At 41.7% G+C, this 20,737-nt stretch overlaps 2 protein-coding genes across 3 annotated transcripts in view; one reads left to right on the top strand and one right to left on the bottom strand.

Annotated features, from left to right (window-relative positions):
• LOC145403261 (bestrophin-2-like) overlaps positions 1-5,343 on the bottom strand; it is a 32,560-nt gene extending 27,217 nt beyond the window's left edge. For both annotated transcript variants that reach the window (XM_080275077.1, XM_080275078.1), the window contains exon 1: positions 5,244-5,343. The gene's annotated coding sequence lies outside the window, so the exon portion shown is untranslated. The remainder of the gene's footprint in view (positions 1-5,243) is intronic.
• Positions 5,344-11,581: 6,238 nt separating this feature from the next.
• Positions 11,582-20,668, top strand: LOC145403262 (malate synthase-like). Its single transcript, XM_080275079.1, has 11 exons — positions 11,582-11,734; positions 11,957-12,034; positions 12,891-12,985; positions 13,244-13,451; positions 14,246-14,432; positions 15,313-15,453; positions 15,545-15,698; positions 16,228-16,342; positions 17,344-17,428; positions 18,731-18,894; positions 20,410-20,668. Exons 1-11 carry the CDS (start codon positions 11,582-11,584, stop codon positions 20,638-20,640), a joined length of 1,611 nt encoding a protein of 536 aa, XP_080131205.1. The 3' UTR covers positions 20,641-20,668.
• The last annotated feature ends 69 nt before the right edge of the window (positions 20,669-20,737 follow it).

Raw genomic sequence — 20,737 nt, forward strand, 5'->3', positions numbered from 1 at the left:
TTCATTTTGCTTTTAGCCTGCTCTCTCACCTTTAGTCTTTTTTTTGCTCCCTTTCTTTACTCTCTCTCTCTCTCTCTCTCTCTCTCTCTCTCTCTCTCTCTCTCTCTCTTTTCTTCTCTGTAATAACCCCCTGAATAAGAAAACATCGTGGGGAAATGAGAGAGAGAGAGAGAGAGAGAGAGAGAGAGAGAGAGAGTCTACCACAGACAAGAGACTCGGTCAACAGAAGGAGAAGAGGAGGAGCGAGAGGTTCAAATAGGTTGTTTGTGGAGGAGGAGGAGGAGGAGGATAATGGTGATGATGATGATGATGGTGATGATGATGATGATGGTGATGATAAGGTGCAGGAGAAGGATGATGATGATGATGATGATGATGATGATGGTGATGATGATAAGGTGGAGGAGGGGAAGGAAAAAGATGATGATGATGATGATGAATGAGAGAATGTGCGAAAGATAATGAAGAGAGTGAAAGGAGAAATTCGTTTAAGAGAGAGAGAGAGAGAGAGAGAGAGAGAGAGAGAGAGAGAGAGAGAGAGCAACCTCAAACAAAATTTCTTTCTCTCACCCTCTCTTTTTGGCTGGTGAAGCAGAAAGTCTCTTAAAGCTATTTCTCTTTCTCTTTTTTTTCTCTCTTTTTCCCTTTCCTGTGGGCTATTTTTTTCCACCGCGAAGTAATTTTTCTAAAGGTCCCTTGAAAGCCACTGTGAGAAAGTAATTAAAGCAGGATTATGTGCGGTGAGAGAGAGAGAGAGAGAGAGAGAGAGAATCAAGTAGTATCACATTGCATTCTCTCTGTCTCTCTCTCCGCCACAAAGCTCAGTGATCATGTTCAGTATTTATTCTGAGAGAGAGAGAGAGAAAAAAAAAAGAGTTCTTTGCTACTGCCCACATAAAAGAGGAGTTGATGTGTGTGTGTGTGTGTGTGTGTGTGTGTGTGTGTGTGTGTGTGTGTGTGTGTGTGTGTGTGTGTGTGTGTCTGTCTGTCTGTCTGTGTCTGTGTGTGTATGTTTTATCCACTTGAAAACGTGATTAAGCTGACGAGAGGGCTGTCTTATCGTGGCTTCTGAAGGCTTCTTAACACCCCTCCAGTAGTGATTTATTTTGTATAGTTCACCTCTGTATCGTTGTATATGTAATTGATGCAAACTGTTATTAAGGGGATATCAAGTGCATACAGGGAATAATAGGGGAGTAATAGGGTGAAAATAGAGGGAATAATAGGGGAGTAATAGGGTGAATAATAGGGGATTAATAGGTGGAATAATAGGGGAATAATAGGGTGAATAATGGGTGGAATAACAGGGTGAATAATAGCTGGAATAATAGGTGGAGTAATAGGCGGAATAATAGGGGATTAATAGGTGGTATAATAGAGTGAATAATAGGGGAATAATAGGGGATTAATAGGTGGAATAATAGGTGGATAATAGGGGAATAATAGATGGAAAAAAGGTGGAATAAGAGGGGGATAATAGGTGGAATAATAGGGGAGTAATAGATGGATAATAGGGGAGTAATAGGTGGAATAGCTGGGTGAATAATAGGTGGATGATAGGGGTATAATAGTTGTAATAATAGGGGAATAATAGGGAGAATAACAAGTGGAATAATAGGGGGAATAATAGGTTGAATAAATCGCTAAGGAATAGGTGTTGCGAAGTTTCCTAATCCACCTGAAATCCGGCCAGTAATGAGGGGTTGAACCTGTGACCTATAGTGGTAGATGAGTTGATTTGGTGGGCTAATATTGGTTAAAGTAGATAGGGTGGTGGTGTGGTGGTGGTAGTTATAGTGATGGTGGTGGTGTGGTTGTGGTAATTACGGTGGTGGTGGTGGTGGTAATTACGGTGGTGGTGGTGGTGTGGGTGGTAGATAGGGTGGTGGTGAGGTGGTGGTAGTTATAGTGGTTGTGATGATAGTGGTAGGGGTGGTAGATAGGGTGGTGGTATGGTGGTGGTAGTTATGGTGGTGGTGGTGGGGTAGTTATAGTGGTGGTGGTGGTAGTTGTAGGTGTGATAGTGATGATAAAATGAATGGTAGTAGTTGTAATTATGTTAATGGTGATGGTGGTGGTAGTAGTGGTGATGATGGTTGTGGTGGCGACAGTAATTGTAATGGAGGTAGTGAGTGAGGGTGGTGATACTACTGCTGAAGAAGATGATGATGATGATGGTGGTGATGATGATGATGGTGATGATGATGAGGAGGATAAGGCTTAGCGCAGTGATATGGTTAATGGAAGTGTGATTAAGGTGATGAGTGTTTTTACGTTCTTCTTCTTGTTTTTGCTGCTGCTGCTGTTCTTGGTGTGTTATTAATGTTATTGTTATCGAGGCTGTTATTGTTTTTGTTCCTCTTGTTATTAGTGACGTTGGTGTTGTCGTTACGTTTGTTATTTTCGCCCGTAAAGCGTGTCGTCATGGTTTTGTTTACCTTTTACCGCCCCCGTGACGTCACAACATGGCCGACAGGTACTCAGAAAAACAAATGAGAAACGGTGAGCTAAATTTAAACTTTAACCCTTTCTGGCCGAGCGCGTCTTTATTTATGTATGTATTTATTTATTTATTTATTGTTAAGGACTATTTTATTCATCTTAGGAGAGCTCTGTAATAATGAAAGAAATATAGAAAGATTTTTACGTACGCCCTCCAGTTTCAAAAGTCTTAAGTATAATAAAATGGGCAGGAGACATAAAAAATGAAGTTAATAATGAAATGAATAATGTCTTCTTTATTGAATAGATGCTTTTGGACACACACACACACACACACACACACACACACACACACACACACACACCGCTCGCTGGTGCAGTGGTAACGTTCCCGCTTGCCAACTGGTGGACGGGAGTTCGCGCCTCGCTCAGGTTGCGAAAAGTTTCACTGACGAAGTGGGTGGTTACTGTCCCCCTTGAGCAAGGGGACGGGTGTGTACGTGTGTGAAGGTCACAGCCTTGCCCTTAGATCGGACTATATGAGCTCTCAGCTCCCTTCCGGGAGGGTAAAAGCTGACGATCACGACCATCAAGTGATCCTGACCGACCCGGTGAATTACACACACACACACACACAGTCACCATCACCCTTTTCCAATTATCCCAGTAAAGTGTAAAAGTTTCCCCCTAATTACAGTGGCAGGAGTGTTGCTGGTAATTACAGTACTTAATGACCTGGTAATTACTCTTAATGACCTAGTAATTAGTCCTTAATGACCTGGTTCGTGTCACTAATTGCGTCCTTAAGGGCTTTTACGTCACTTATCAATCCTTACTGTAATGTTATGTATAGGTAAATTCTCTCTCTCTCTCTCTCTCTCTCTCTCTCTCTTTCTCTCTCTCTCTCTCTCTCACCCTTTTCTCCTCTTCCTCTTTCCTTTCCCACCCTTCCTCCCTCACCTTCTCTTTCCCCTTTCTCACCACCCTTTCCACACTTCTTACATTCTTCACCCTTCCTCTCTCTCTCTCCCATCTCTTCCAGTCTCTCTCCCCCCGCCCTTTCTTTCCACCCTCCTATTTTTCCTTATTATCCTTTTCCTCCTTCCTTTTCCTCCCTTTTCTCCCTCCCATCCTCCTTTCTTCTCCCTCACTTCCCTGCCTTTCTTCCATCACTCTCTCTCCCTTCCTCAGGCTGCCCCTCCCTCCTCTCCGTCTCTCCCTCCTTCCTTTCCCCTTCCTCCTTCTCTCCCTCCTGTTCCTTCCCTTCCCCTTCCTTTCCTCCCTCCCTCCCTCCCTCCCTTCCTGCCTACCCCGTCCCATCGTCCATCCATCACTATAATGCCTCTCAAAGTGGTGTGTCAGGGCTCCCATATACCTTGCGTCACTGTATTATACTCCATCACACACTGCCTGGATGTGTGCGTGGGTGTAGCGGGTGTTTTTGTGTAGGTATTTATATAATTATTTGTTTATTATCATCATCTTCATCATCATCATCATCATCATCATCATCATCATCATCCTCTTCCCCCCCCACTTCATCCTCCTCTTCCTCCTCCTCATCATCATCATCATCGTCATCATCATCATCATCTTCATCGTCATCATTATCTGCCCTCCTCCTCCTCCTCCTCCTCCTCCTCCTATCTCCACAATCTCTTCTCACAAATTACTTCTGATTTTTAACCCATTAATTTCTCTCCATAAATCAATGAGAAGGCTATGCAAGGACGCATAGGTAATAATATAAGAGAATTAAGAGGTGAGTAAGGAGACATATTTAGACAGGTGTATAGAAGTGATTAACCTGTGTGGAATTGATTAGGGAATGATACCTGTAAGTGTGTGTGTGTGTGTAAAGGGATTTTTGGCTGTAACTGTACCTCTGGGGTGAACATTTTTTTTCGTATCTTTTCGTCATTTTTTTTTTATTTAAAGTTTGAGCCAAAGTTTGTGTTTTGTGGCTGAAGTGATCTCGTGTTTTGCGTAACCTTCCCCCTTCACCTCCTCCCTCTTCCTTCCCTCCCCCTCCCTCTTCCCTCACTCCTCCTCCCTCTTCCTTCCTTCCTCTCCCTCTTCCTTCCCCTTCCTCTCCCTCTTCCTTCCCTCCTCTCCCTCTTCCTTCCCTTTCCCTCCCTCTTCCTTCCTTCCTCTTCTGTCTTCCTCCCTTTCCCATCTCCCTCGTCCTCTTCCCTTTCCGCCCTTTCTCTTTCTTCCGTCTCCCAAAACATCTTCCTTCCTCTCTCACCCCTTTTCTCCTCCTCTTTCCTCTTCTCCTCCTCCCTTCCCCCCTTTCTTCTCCCTCCTTTTGTTCTTTCCATTATTTCCATTACTCTTTGCCCTCCTCCTCCTCCTCCTCCTCCTCCTGCTCCTGCTCCTGCTCCTCCTCCTCCTAACTTTTCCTTCTCCTTTTAATTCGCCTTCCTTCCATCCTTCCTTCCTTCTTTCCTTCCTTCTTTTCATTTCGTTCTTCCCCCTCCTCCACTCACTCACTTAGACACGCTCCTCCGGCCTGTTAACTCATCCACGCACTTGCCAACGAGTACTCGTGTGTGTGTGTGTGTGTGTGTGTGTGTGTGTGTGTGTGTGTGTGTGTGTGTGTGTAAATTATCTCATTTTCCTTTTTTATTCCTCCTCATCTTTTCGACGAGAATTAGGCTAAGATTGTGATGATAATAATACTAATAATAATAATGATAATAATAATAATAATAATAATAATAATAATAACACTAATAATAACACTAATAATAATAAGTAACCCCCCACCTATATCTAAAATAATCAAGCATACTAATGACTGAGGCCTAAAATTAGAGAACAGAGGCGTGCTGGTGTCAAAACGAGATGGGTTGCGAACGTGTTTGGAACGTGTCTTGTCCTCCTTGAAGAGATTGTGGTAATTGGCCATTTTTTTTTTCTTTTTCCAGATTTTTTCCTCCTCCTCCTCCTCCTCCTCCTCCTTCTCCTCCTCCTCCTCATTCTTCCACACAAGCCTTCGATCCTCACATTATCGGCCTTCATTTCTTGGTAAGACTCAGGCGACAACAACAGCAACAAGCAAATAATGACAGGGTGAAGAAATAGGGATGTCAGTCAAGTATCAGTGATAATAATAATAATAATAAAAATGATAATGATAATTAATAGTAGTAATAGTAGCAGTAGTAGCAGCAGCAGTGATAATGATGATGATGATGATGATGATGATAATAATAATAATAATAATGATAATAATAATAAAATCAGCATCACCATCCCGCAGCCAAAAGAACAAACAGACAAACACAACACACACAGAACCTTCCACTTAAATAGATAGATAGATAGATAGATGGATAAATAGACAGATCGATAGATAGATGGGAGGGGACGACATGACTTATTAATGTTTTTGAAGTTGCTTGATAGATTGGATAGATACAAGATGCTTCTCTCTCTCTCTCTCTCTCTCTCTCTCTCTCTCTCTCTCTCTCTCTCTCTCTCTCTCTCTCTCTCTCTCTCTCTCTCTCTCATGCATAAAATTTTGAATCCGATAAATTGAGGGGGAAGAAAAACGCGATTCCAATAAATAAATAAATAAATAAATAAATAAAATAGATAAAGAAAAAAGGATATAAAAAGATTGGAGAAAAATGCTTAGATTATTATTATTATTATTGTTATTATTATTATTATTATTGTTGTTATTATTAGAAGCTTTTAGTGGGATGTTCTGAAGGGCGTTATTATCATCATCATCCCAGGCATCCTACTTATGTCATAAACTCTCTCTCTCTCTCTCTCTCTCTCTCTCTCTCTCTCTCTCTCTCTCCAAGAACTTTCTAACCGTGATTACCTCTTTTGTTGTAGTTCTTCTTCTTCTTCTTCCTCCTCTTCTTTCTCTTCTTCTTTCTTCTCTCTTCCTCTTCTCCTTCCGTATTTCACTCACATTCCATTCTTTTTAGTTTTTTTTATCACACAGTCTAACACATCCGTCTAGAATGTTGTTTACAATTAAAAGAAAAAAATAAATTAGCTACTGAATATATACGGCAAAAATAGGAGTTGAAAATATTGTTGAGAGAGAGAGAGAGAGAGAGAGAGAGAGAGAGAGAGAGAGAGAGAGACAGACAGAGAGACAGAGACAGAGACAGAGAAAGAGAAAGAGGATTGATGACAAATTATTCAGGCCAAAAGATTGATTGTGCCGACCAAAGGTGTGTGTGTGTGTGTGTGTGTGTGTGTGTGTGTGCTTGCGTGTACGTGTGTGTGTGTGTGTGTGTGTGTGTGTGTGTGTGTGTGTGCTTATATATGTAGAAGACTTACATTTGTGCTGAAATGAGTGACGCGTATTTACGATGCCAGATCTTGGAGTCACTATAATGCGTGAAACTCATGTAATAAGTAATGTGCAGTGAGAATATCTTTTTTAAAACTGAAACTGAATATATTGTCTCTCTGCTCCTTGGTTAACCCCTTAAGGTCGAGACGTCTTTCGAGAATCAGCCTCTCGTACACCCGGCGTCCCACAACCCAAGTAAATAATAATAATAATAAAAGTTCTTGGGGTAATGGATTAATTGAGAGTATTCTTTCTGTTCTTCCAGGTTCATCTTAAATCGAACCCAGTGGACTTTACGCTAAATTTCCCCTTCTGTAGGTCACCATTATCCTTTTGGGGGATAGGGAGCTGAGGAAAATTTGTGTAACCAGGCTGTGAGGTTACCCATGTCAGTGCCACCACTTGAAGGCGTCCCTCTCCATAAAAGTCAGAAATTAGCCTAGAGAAATGATGAGAGGTGAACTGTTAATAGATGGGAATTAAGTATGTGAAGAAGTGATAGGTAAATGAGCAGATGACACGTGTGATTCTTAGGACAGGCGCTTAATTACAGGTGTATGAGAGGACAGCGAAACGGCAGGGGACAGGGCGACAAGGAGGCGATTTATTTGTGGTTACCCTTTACGGGATTGAGACGTCTGGCTGTAGATAGATAGATAGATGAGAGACGGGGGGGGGGGTACGGCGAGAGCGAGACACACACACACCCCACTTCCAACACTTCCTGCACAACACTGGCCTCACATCACCTCCCACCACCCACGCCCGCCATGCCTGACTCGTTCACATACTCCCTTCACCGTAACTTGGCCCAGATTGTCCTTTTGCAGCTTATTCCACGTAGCTCAGTGGCAGAATAAGACGATATTGCGGCTCTACATCCTTTTTCATAGCATTTCTTCGTGACTAGCACCTTATTCTAGTGTTTATTGTTGCTGTTCATGATTCACGATGGATAGATTTCAGTATTAGGTCAGTTTTATAAAAGGATATAATTAATGATGATAGAGGTGTAGCAGATTTGGTCACCTCTTATTTATTTATATTTTTGATGGGGGTCCAGGTTACGTTTGGCTATTTTAAGTAAATTTTCGTTTTTTTAAGTTAGGGTAGGTTAGGGTGGGTAAGATTAGGTTAGGTTAAGTTAGGGTAGGGTAGGGTAGGTTAAGTAAATTAGGTTAGGTTGAGGTAGATTTGGTTAAGTTGGTTTGAATTAGTTGTTTTTCCTCCCCTTTCCTTCTCATTCTTCCCTCCCTCCCTTCTTTTCTCTTGCTCCTTCCTCCTTCCTTCCCTCCCTCCCTTCTTTTCTCTTGTCCCTTCATCTTTCCTCCCCTATCCTCTTCTCTCCCTCCCTTCTTTCCTCACTTTCCTCCTCCGCTCTTTACTCCTTCCTTCTTTTTTCTCATCCATTCTCCCCCCACACTGCTCCTGTGTGTTTCATCTCCCTCGCTTCTCTCGCCTCTTCCCTCTTTCTTATCAGTTTCCCTTACCTCCCGTCTCTCTCTTGTCTTTATCTCCTGTCATTCGTCTCTCCCTGTCTCGTTTCATTATCCTCCCTTCCTTCTCTCTCTCCCTTCTCCCTCCCTTGTCTCTGATCATCCCTCTTCCCTCCTCTTTTCTTCCCTTGCTTCTTCCAGACACATTCCTCTCCATCCCATCACTTTCCTTTCTTTCCTTCCGTCCCTCTCTTCTCGTCCTGTCTTCTCCCCTTGCTTCTCCTTGGCTTCTCCTCTCTCTTCTTGTCATCTTCTCCTGTCTCCTCTCCCCTCCACATTTCTCCTCTCCTCTCCTCTTTTCTCTTTTCGTCTCTCTTCTCTTCTCCTCTTCTTTTCACTTTTCTTCTCTTTTCTCCTCTCTTCTCTTCTCTTCTCTCCCCTCCCTTCACCTTATTGCCTTCTCCTCCCCTCTCCTTTCTTTCTTTTCCCTCTCTCCAGTTTCTTATCTCTTCCCGTTTGTCTCTGCCTGTCTCTTTAAATCATTCTCCCTCCATTCCCTATCTCTCCCTTCTCTCCTCCCTCCCTTCCTCCGCGCTTTTCCTTCTTCCCTTCCCTTTCTTATTTCTTCCTTACTTTTCCCTTCCTTCCTGTCCATTATTCCTTTTTACTCTCTCTCTCTCTCTCTCTCTCACACACACACACACACACACACACACACACACACACTTTTATCAGCTGGTATTATTTAGAGGTCGTGGTAGTGAAGAGAGATTACATGCCACTTTGACACGCTGGCTCTCAGGTGGTCCCGTGCCAGGAATGAGAGAGAGAGAGAGAGAGAGAGAGAGAGAGAGAGAGAGAGAGAAATGACGATACAGCATACATGTAACGAAATAATATATGAAGCGAGATGCTGAAGGTATCGAGAGAGAGCGTATGAATGAAGCCTTTTTATACATTCTCCCTCCTCCATTCCACTAAAATTGTAGGATGTATTCTAAACCGCTGCGATGAACTATTTAGAACCCATTTAGAGGGAAGAAGCATGAATAATTTGAGTCGAAGTCAATGCCAAAAGCAAGGTTGTGGACACGAGAAATGTGTTGTCGGAGTGTTGTCAACTTAGCGTTTTTTCCGCTAGATCTAGTGATGTTAACCTCCATTTAGCTGAGAAATGTAACGTTTAGCGACAAGAGATCTATCTGTATCCTAGAGATTACTGCAAAGTTTTAGCAAGACTGTTGTGATTATGAGCTATTTTTTGGCGGTTTTCTGAAGATTTTTGTGTTTAACGCCATTTTAACGATTCTCCCCGTCCCCTCAAATTTAGCGACATTTGCGGCCTTGGATTCGCGATCCTAGGCCTCGGGGTCAGCTGTTATCACGTAAACAATACTCTATCCTGCTGCCCGTCTGTAAAAATTAGTTATCTAAAGCTTACGTGTTTGTTGTTTGTACTTATCAGCGCTGAGGATGGATGAGAATTTTTTGTAAGTATATATTGAAAGCAGTTTTAGTGAGGTTAATGATAACAGTCGTGAATTTATGCAACGGAGGATCCATTCTGCAGCATCCGTAACGTAGCAACAGCAAACATTATACCTCCTGTGATCCAAACTCCTTATTGCTTTTGTCGTCATCGTTATTGTGTAAGTAATGGAGAACTTTGCACGAGGGAGATGTGCTCTGGTGTCAATATTTTGTAACTTTTTTAATGTCTGCTGCCAGTACATTAGGTTTACTTTTCTTAATGTGGGCAACCAGCATTTTAGTATGAATCAGTGCACCAAAGCTGATGCATATTTATGGGTCCAGTTTTTCATTGATACTATGTTTACTTACCTCAAACTGTACTAATTTAACTTTAATTAGGCGTAACACTACCCGCCCTCCATCTCAAGTATTGTTATGTAATACACATGGATAAGACGTTGAGCTTTAGAAATGTCTTAATCTCCCACAGATCTACAGTAAATATGCCACAAAAGGACATAAATCTCTTTCATAATTAATTGAAATAAAGCATACAGAAATGTAGTACAAAACAGGGAATGTTACAGGGATGTAGTTTAAGCCTATGTCGAGTTTTGTTATCAGTCTCGTATTTTTTGGTTAATTAAGCTGATAATGTTTGGTGACATTAATTTCCGTGTGTGTATGTGTGTGTGTGTGTGTGTGTGTGTGTGTGTGTGTGTTTACAGTAATTGCTTCATATCAGCCATGTATATATTGTAGAATTATAGTTTGAGACATTAATCTTGGTATATACAGTTATGCTTTGAGACATAACACAAATTATAGTTTTGAGACAGATCACTGTAGAGTTATAGCTCAAGACATATGGTATAAATCAGTGTAGAATTATATTTGAGAAATAAATCACTGTATAATTATAATTTAAGACATGAATCACTCAAGAATTATAGTTCTGAGATATAGAAAATTCCTTATGTGTCAACAAGTGGGATGACGGAGGGTTAGTGCCCCTCCCCGTAAAACAACTAAAAGTCAAACGCTCACCCCTTACGAAATTATGGCATCTGGTGATAGATAGATAGATAGGTACAGTATGTAAATAACTGGAATTAGATTTGTATTCTGACAGGTGAAGGTGGACAAGAGTAACAGCAAAGATGAACACAGTGTCTATATGTGACCGCAATGCCTGGGACCGTCTGCAGGTCATCAGAAACCACCTGAACTTCCGAGCACCCATCACCACATGTGACCCCACTCTAGAGAAGGTGAGGCTCAGATGCAGTAACAAGTTGAGTCAACTCCCAACCCCATCTGTTCCTAAATTATTCAAGTTATGTTACAGTATATTGGTTTAAGTTAGGTTAGATTAGGTAATGTTATGTTTGATTAGGTTAGGTTAGGCAGATTAGGCTGGTAGGATAAGTCAGGTTAGGTTAAATTGGCTGAATGCTGTATCTAACCTCTCAAGTTTGAAAAGTCTCCCCAGAGCTAAATAAGATTGTCTGATGATACAGTAGTGCTATAAAACTTGAATATGTCATCAAATGGAAGGGGTTAGTGGCAAAAACAGATACTTTACTGTATAAAAAAAAAAAAGCAACATATAGCAACAAATGAGTTTGTTCTGATATTTTCCAGGGTATGGAGTATATTAATATTCCTTGTGTCAGTCAGTGGGAAGTGGAATTATGAAGAGGATAATGGTGATGGAGGTGCCTTTTTTGTGGTACACTCCAGTGGTTAGGGCACCTGGGGCATCTGTCACTGCACCCTTATGTCTGTTGAGATGATGATGATGATGATGATGATGTTTCTACATTATTATTTCTGGTACTTACAGGGGTTGGGTCGTCTGTCATTCTGCCCTGTATCATCACCTGTTAATGATGTGGCAGGGGAAATGCAGGCAGGACTTAAAACACTGGGGGTGGTGGATGTTGAGGTTGAGCCACCACCCCGTGGACTGGAGGATGCATACCAGCAGCTGCTCACACCCCCAGCGCTGCAGTTTGTGGCTGACCTTACACGACACTTTAATGATCAGGTTGACAGAGTGAGTAATACTGGAGAAAGGGGAGAGGGAATTGTCATACTCATCCTCTAAGTGATATTGCTATTTGTTTCTCTTATTTATACTTGTGGTCAGCCTTACACACCTCTCCATTGATAAGGTTGGCAGTTTTAGTCATTCTGGATAAGGGGAGAGGAAATATCTCGCATGTCATTAAATGGTATTGTTTTATATTCCCTTACTTTGAATTCTTCCACCAAACAGATGCTGAAAGAACGCATACGAAAGAAGGTTGAGCTGGATCTCAGTGGCATTCTTCCAACCTTCCCAGTTAACTCTGAGGTAAAATGCATTATTGTGTTGGTACTTGTTATGTTTTTATTATTTCTTGAGCTCATACATTCCTCCTGGGGCAACACAGGATTAGATGATGAATGAATGAATGAAATTTTTATTTTAACTACTATACTTTACCAGACTCAGAGGTAAACAGCATTATTAGTGTTGTTTCCCCTATTACTGTTATTACCTGTTAACTTTTTTGGTTTTATTTTTTATTTTGCCAGCACACATATATATTTCTGTGTGTGATCATGCTGGATTGTGACTTGGCATAAGGTGTTTATATTTATTGTGGTTTAGTTATAATCTCCTTAGTTACAGTATTATCTCCTATGTTTGTTCTTGGTCTGTGTCTCCTTTTCATTTACTTCATTTTGACAGGTACCTTATGGCATTGTCAAAGTGTGGCTAAGGCACGTCTAGGGGCAAAAGCTTACCTTATATTTACTGTATACCTCATGCTTTTCTGTCCTGAATATTATTCCCAGGCTTGAGAGATTTGATACATTTCTCAGTCCTTGGATGATTCTTTTTGATGTGATGCATCGTGAAGTAAACTGACAGATGCCTTAATTGTGACTTTCAACACAGTGGAATAACAGGGCAACTTTTGACCCTGACTATATAACATCCCTGAGTCCTTTCCCTATCCCTTGAAAGGATGATGATGAACTGCAGGATAAGAGCAGCTTAAGCCTTCTGTTTCAATGGATTCTCATGCAGATAAGCCTGGGGTTGCAACTACTGCTACTAGATCCCTCCACCAGCAACATGCCCTTGACTCTCATAGACTTCCCCTTGTTATTTATTTATTTATTTTTATCTAACTCTCCATCTCAGCTTCATCTCACTTCAGGCACGGAAAGGAAATTGGAAGGTTGCACCGGTTCCACGAAGATTGGTGCAACGCCACCTGGACCTGGGGGACGTCTCACCAGCAGACACAAACAGGTCAAAATGAAATGTTGATGTTGGTGCTTTATTGACTTTGTTAAGATCATTGGTGCATACAGTGGAGTGGATTTAGGAAAATATAATGTCTTACTGACAAACATGTATAATACATGTACAGTATACTGTACTTTATTGATGAGGATGATACCAGTACAGAATTGATTACAGTATTTTCATATTTACTGTTTATTATGGAAATATAGCAGCACTGCACATTACTCTTTTGTCATCACACTTCACTGTTTTCTTCTTCAGGTTTACTGCTGCCCTTCAATGTAAAGTTGATGGGATACAGACGGACTTTGACGATGGTCATTGCCCGACGTGGCGGGGACAGCTGCGTGGCCTGCACAATGTATACAAAGCAGTGCACGGTGGACTGCCAGGTGCACCACACATATCAAAGGCACCCGTACTTATGCTGAGACCTCGGGCTTGGAATATGATTGAACACAACATGCTGGTTTGTATAGAGTATCACTTCTACCCTCAGTACAATGAGGACTTTTCTAATTCATTCTTGCTTCTTCCAGATGACTTCATTTAGTTCAGAAAAGACCTCCCTCTTTGAAAGTTTCCTCCAGATGATTTTAATTAACATAGGAAAGACTCCCTGGGATCTCACCCATAACATTTGCACCAGTACTCATGCTTAGACCTTGGACCAGGAATATAATTGAGCACAACATGCAGGTTAGTGTTCTTTGGAGCTTGAGAGGGGCACCTTTATGTGGTGCATTGATTTAAGCTGATTGCTCTGCCGCCCAATTATACAAATGTTCCGGAGTTCCCTCCCTGTCTTCCAGAGGAGGATGGTAGACTGCAGGGAAAAGACTGCATCAGCCTGCAGTCTATCAGTTTCACATGTGGATGAGTGTGGGGCCACGGCAACAGCTTAACAGATTTTGTCAGTCCAGTTCTATGTTGTAGCCAGTTAACTGGGTAATATTTGTTCTCCCACCCCTATTTTTTTTCTTACATGAAGTATAAGATGTGCCACTGTTGATAAAGCTTGTTGGCATAAGTGCATAGCATGTGGTCATGTATTATGAGGCGATAAAAGGTGTAAACTAATTTTTTTTGGATGAACTGTGAACACTTGAGGCTGGTGAGAAAGTATATATCTATGTATTAAACTTTGTAATTACTCAGTCCTTCATAAAACGAGTATGTTCATAATTTCACAGACCTTCATCTTTGCACATAACACTTATCATCAAACATCTCAACCATCTAAGTCAGCACTAACCTCCGCAGGTTGATGGTAAAGAGGCACCTGGTCCGCTGTTTGACTTTGGGCTGCTGATGTTCCACTGTTCAGCTGCCCTCATTGCTGCTGAGAGTGGACCATTCTTCTATCTGTCCAAGCTGGAGGGGGCCAATGAGGCAAAAGTCTGGAATGATATCTTCTGCTGGGCCCAAAACACGCTTAACATTCCACATGGTAATGGTTGTGGTATTTTAATCCATTGTTGTGGTATTTTAATCCTTTGGTGCGGATGATTACTGTTTTTATTTTTATTTTTATCCTTTATTTCTAGTCAGCTGTCACAGGACTGTCAGTGAGGAATGAAAACACTAAAGTATTGCAAGAACTGCGAATATGTGTTGCAAGGTAAAGGAATGGGATGGATTAGAATTACAGTACTCTCTCGGGTATCCGAACATACATTATATGAACCTCGACTTTCTCCAAACCTCCATATTGAATAATTAACAGAATTAATAAATAATAATATGTGGCGGGTAGGGGCACTCACCATCCACTCACTCGACGTAGTGCTGCTTTTGGGAGGCTGCCCTTTTCTCTCTTCCTTCCTTTCTTCTTTCCTTCCTTCCTCTTCTGTCATTCTTTCTTTCATTCTTTCCTCTTCCTTCTGTCTACGGGTGACTCTACGCTGAGTGACAAGCCAAATGTCCGGCCCTAGGCATAGGCTTCACAACCTGTTACCTCATTTGGACGTGGACCTGGTGGACTGCTGGCTGAAACTGCTCTTCGCCTGATCTGCCATCCTTCTTTTGAGGGATAGGGAGAGTTTAGAGACACTTGTACAACAGGCAGCTGTCGGTGCTGCCACATCAGGTGTTCTTCAACACCAGGAGGGGTTTAGTATAATCTTTTAATATCTCTTTACTTGCTGACTTGCCAATGTGGTCATCTTGACTTACTCCAGAGGCTTAGAATTTGTGGAAATGTAGTGTGGGGCATTAAAGGTACTGTATGTGCATTTTTAAAAATGTCGTGGATAAATATTTTTCATTCTTGTAAAGCGGTGATCCATAAGTAGCAAATCATCTAACAGAGTACATTTTTGTTGCTTCAGGGACAATAAAAGCATGTGTGCTGATAGAGAACGTGCTGGCTTCCTTTGAGATGGATGAGATCTTGTATGAGCTCCGTCACCATTCCCTTGGCCTCAACTGTGGCATCTGGGACTACTCTGCATCCTTTGTCAACAAGTTTGGTAGGTTTTGTCTTATTCTGAAAGTGGAAGAGGATACTGATGATGATGAAGATGACAGTGATGTAATTTAACCCCCTGATGTTACCCCCAGGCCACCGCAGTGACTTTGTACTGCCAGACCGCAACAAGTACGTGAACATGTCTCGTCATTTCTTGAGCTCATACATGGACCTGGTCATACGCACCTGTCATATGCGAGGGGCGCATGCAACAGGGGGGATGGCTGCTACCATCCTTGAGGGCAGGTCAGAACCTTAGAGAGAGACAAAGAGAATAAATGTGCATTGATTGGTTGATTTTGTGTGTGTGTGTGTGTGCGTGCGTGTGTGTGCTTCTGTGCATGCATGCATGTGTGCACGCCTGCATCCATGCTTTGCTTCTGGGAACAGGCTACGTAGTTTATGTTCAGGGTTAAATAAATGAATAACTATCATCCTTTGCATTATCCCACTTTGCCACATTACATGGGGTGGGGATAATCAAGGAACAGGCTTTTGATCTAGGCCCACACTCGCCGTTTTTGGCTGCTATTTATCACACACAAGGGCTTGTGGCTGGTATTCTTTTTCCTTCTGTTGAGGTGGACTGAGGAGAGTAATGTTAAAGCTTCAAATTGTAAATTTAGCTTGATTTGTATTGTTGTAGTAGCCTTATGAACAAAGAATATATAACAGCATATTGCTCACTGTCTGCCTTGTTCTGTTATGGAACTTTTAGATATTTTACATATTGCAGTGATATCTGTGACTCATACCCCACTTACATTGTTGACAGGGAACGAGACTTGAATGTGATAACAACAGTAACGACTGGTAAAGTGAAGGAACTAATGGCGGGAGCTGACGGATTCATGGTGTATGACTTCCGCCTGGTGCCCATTGTCAAGAGGGTATGTTTAGGGTCAGGCCTTGAAATTGGAGTAAAGCTGTTAACATTGAGCCCCATTAATCTGGTTGACATCTTATTCACTTAATACCGGTATGTGTGGCTTCCAGATGATTTTATCCAACATTAAAAGGGTTTACGTTGGCTGTATCAAAATTCTCCAGTTTGAGAAGTCTGTTCTGAGCTGAATAAAATTGTCAGCCTATGGTATATGGCAAGATCAAAATGAAAAGACATCCCAAGGATCAGAATGTTTCACTTGTTGATGAATTAAAGCTTTTCTTCATTTAAAGTTGCTCCTGATTCACTATAAAGTTGTTTGGAAGTCAGAAATTAATATTTTTTGGAGTTACGAGTATAACCTCCCAGCAGCCCAGCCCCGGTCCCATAAGCTCATAATGGAGCTAAAAAGGATTGGATGATGAATGGATGGATGATGGATCACTCTATCAGTCATGAACCAGAAGCATGACACACTTGAAGGTGTTGTTTTTGCCAGCACAGTGACCGAAAATGAAGACAGATCATACAGTGAGAGGCAGAAGCACATGTAAAACAAAAGTACAAGAAGCTTTCATTGTAAGTCAGGGATGTGCTGCAAAAATCTCTGTTGATTCCATAATACTGGTATACTCATTTTACACTGCTCTGGCAAAAAATAGTCATCTCTCGATCTTGAGTACTGAGTTTTAACAGGAGATTAACGATGGAATAAAATACTAGTCATGAAGTAATGCTGTGAATAGGTTGTAGAGATAACAGTGTAACCTTATGTGTCATGAAAAAATGCAATGAAAAGGATGTAGAGCCACAGTATTGTCTTGGCCTGCCACTGAGCTACATGAAGTAAGTTGCTAAAGGACAAAAATCTGGGCCAGGTTAAGGTAAAAGTACTGTAATGGCACATTGGGGAACCAGTATATCCTGGCGAGCTACACAGGTACCAGTGGAACTGTAAGAGGCAGATGGCACATGTTAACATAGAACTATTCCCCCTTATTTCAGTTAATGGTTGATGGACCAAACCAGATGCACAGATTGCGAGAAGAAGTGCGTGTACAGCCAGCGGACCTTCTGCAGATGCCCTCAGGTAAAATTTTGTTATGTACAGTTGTGGACATATCAGTACACTTCCTGCATACATACATAGATACATGCATACATACTATCTATCTGTCTATTGCCAGATGCCTTAATCCCGTAAAGCGTGGCCACAAACAAATTGCCTCCATGTTGCCCTGTTCCACGCCATTTCACTGCCCTCTTCCCAGCTCACACCTCTCTCGTATACCTCTCCACTCCATCCTTCCATCTCATCCTCGGCCTCCCCTACTCGACCCCTCCACTCCTCCTCACTCACATACACGCTCCTTGGTAGTCTGTCGCTCTCAATCCTCTCCCCATGGCCAAACCACCTCAATGTATTTCTTGTAATGCTTTCTATCACATCCACATCACAATCCTCTTTCACCTCGTTTGTCAATCTGTCTCTCCATGTAACTCCACATTTGTAGATACATACATGAAATTAATGCCATGCTTCCTCTTAAGGAGTCCCCAAAATGTGGTTGACCATGATGCAGCTAATATTTTCTATGAACTGGGAGCTCAAGCAAGTGCTTAAATGATCAGACTGGCCAATTATCTCGTAACAGTAGCCGGAAGCTGTTTAAAAAAAAAATCCTAAGATATGTTTGAGTGTGAGAGTCTCAGCTTGGACTTTGACTCTTTACTCTTGGGAAGTATTAAGAAAATATGTAGGAAATGGGAAGTTGTTGAATGCCATGAAGAGTATGTATGAGGGGGCAAAGGTTGCAGTGGGTGTGGATAGTGAACTGAGTGAATTTTTCTGTTTGAATGTTGGGTTGAAACAGGGATGTGTCATGTCTCCATGGTCGTTCAATCTGTACATGGATGGGGTTGTAAAAGAGGTACAAGGTAGGGCAGTGGATGTTGGAGCTACCCTAATGTGAGAGGGCAGTGTTTGGAAACTCCCTCTGCTGTTGTTTGCAGATGATACTGTATTGTTAAGTGAAGATAAACGGGAACTTCAAGGCTTGGTGAATGAGTTTGGGAGAGTGTGTAAGAAACAGAATGTAAAGGTGATTGTGGGAAGTAGGCTGCAGCAGGACAAAGATATCCATCTTCAGTTGGATGAACTCTAGAAAACTACAGAGCAGTGCATTTTCCCAAGTTTATGGCTGAGTGTTTTTAGATTGTAGGATAAATTTGATAAGTAACCAGGGAGATTCACTCCTGTCTTATAACTAAAGCTTATCATTTCATGAAGCCATGGCTTTCTGATTGAGTTTTGGGAGTGGTCCAGTTCCATCAGATGAAATTCTTTAGCTATAGACACTTGATACCTGTGGTAATGTGTGCATGTGTACAGGTGGAGTGACACTAGAGGGGCTGAAGCACAATGTAGCAGTGGGCGTGCTGTTCATCGAGGCATGGCTGCGGGGACAAGGACACTACATTTACCGCGGCGCTGTGGAGGACTCCGCCACCGCCGAGATATCCCGCTCACAGGTCTGGCAGTGGATCAGGCACAGGGTAGGTCTTATGAGTCATGTTTATAAGTACGTCTTTGTTATCATCCCCAACTTTTATCCATTTATTGTTTCCCTCCCTCCCTCCCCCCTCTCTCTCTCTCTCTCTCTCTCTCTCTCTCTCTCTCTCTCTCTCTCTTTCTCTCTTTTCCACAAGATATTTCCCTCATTGGTCTGTGATTAGATTAGGCTTGGGGTAGGTTTCAGGTGTCATGGATTGATACTTGTTCTATTCATTATCATTGTAAATTTTTATCCTGTCATTGTCTTTGTGTTTTTTTCCACTTACATCAGACATGCCAGATATCTCACTTACAGGTTTGGCAGTGGATTGGGTGCTGGGTTGGTTTCAGCAGTGTTTATAGGTATCCACTTGCAATTACCTAAGATTTTCAACATTTTAATACGATGTTACCGCTTTGTTTTATTCCCGTTACTGCCATAGCTAGATAAATACAGTAGAAAGATAAATAGATAGATGGATTCCCATTACTGCCAGTCATCAAAAATGTTCCACTCACAGATTTAACAGTGGATCAAGCACAGGGTAATTTTGAGGAGTATTGCATATATGCTGAATACTTATTTAACCTCTTCTAAGCTTCATGAAGAACTCTGAGCATAGCAGTACTGAAATATAAACAGTACTATAGACTGTCATGGAAACTGCTCTAGGCAAGGTGGTTATAGATACAAGGGTGTATTTGTTTAACCCACTGTGCACAATCTCTTTTACTGTACCTCTAGATTTATTTATTTAACTGAGGAAAGAATTATTGTACATTACTATAAGTCTGACTTAAGCTAATTGTGGTTTTCTGAATGTAGTTCTGTAGCAACATTATGGAAAAGAATTTAAGTTATTTCATTTGTTAGCTTTCAGTAACATGACCATTGTTTTTATATTCTTACTGTCTGGAAACTGTTTTACTATTGGTCTGAGTGAGTGGTTCAGTATCAGTGTTGAAGTGAGACAGGGGTGTGTATTGTCCTAATTGTTGGCCTTCGCCTTTACTTCCAGAATTATTATTACAGTACTGTAAATGGAATCACTCGTAACCACTGCAGCATTGTGATTGTTTAAAGTTTATTCTTGTAATGTCCACATGAATCTTTTCACCTTAAGAGAGACTTTTAAACTACAGGGGTTGCATCTGGCATTGATTATCCTTTTCACTGTGAGGCACCTTTCTTGAGTTGAAATCATCTGGAGGTACCATGAAGAAACTAAAAGAATTTACACTGAATTTGAGATGTTAACTTGGAGCATTCGGCAAAGCCTTACATCTTTGTGACTGAGGTGGAGAGGGCAAGGGGAAAGGGGAAGGAAACCAGAGATGAGATGGAGAATTGGGGTGGAGAGGTGTATGAATGAAGAAGGCATGCATAGAGACAGGGCACAATGATGGTTGACAGCAGGGTGACATGGAGGCAATTTTTTTGTGGCCACCCCCTTCAAGATTAAGGTGTATGGTTGGAGGTGGATGGATGGGTAGGTAGACAGATTTTCTCTCAACAGGCAACACTGGAAGTCAGCAGAGAGGTGATCACACGTGGATTGGTGCAGAAACTGATTGCTGAGTTCCTTGCTTCCAAGGCTTCTTCAGGAGAGCGAGATGAACGGAGATTAAAAATCGCTGCAGAGATTTTTGAGGAGGTGGTGACTAAGAGAGACTTCCCCGAATTCCTCACAACCTACCTCAACCTTGACCACACCTTCCTCGCTCATCAAAAACAGCTGGCAGAGTGAATGGGGGATGAAGGGAATTTTATGTGATTATACATTGGAATCATCATTTTTAGGGATAAGGACGATTGCATGTATGATGAAAAAGTTACCTTTCTTT

The sequence above is a fragment of the Coenobita brevimanus genome, chromosome 60 (genome assembly GCF_032717465.1).
Source record: "Coenobita brevimanus isolate Jiangsu-jjx chromosome 60, ASM3271746v2, whole genome shotgun sequence".
NCBI classification, from domain to species: Eukaryota; Metazoa; Arthropoda; class Malacostraca; order Decapoda; family Coenobitidae; genus Coenobita; species Coenobita brevimanus.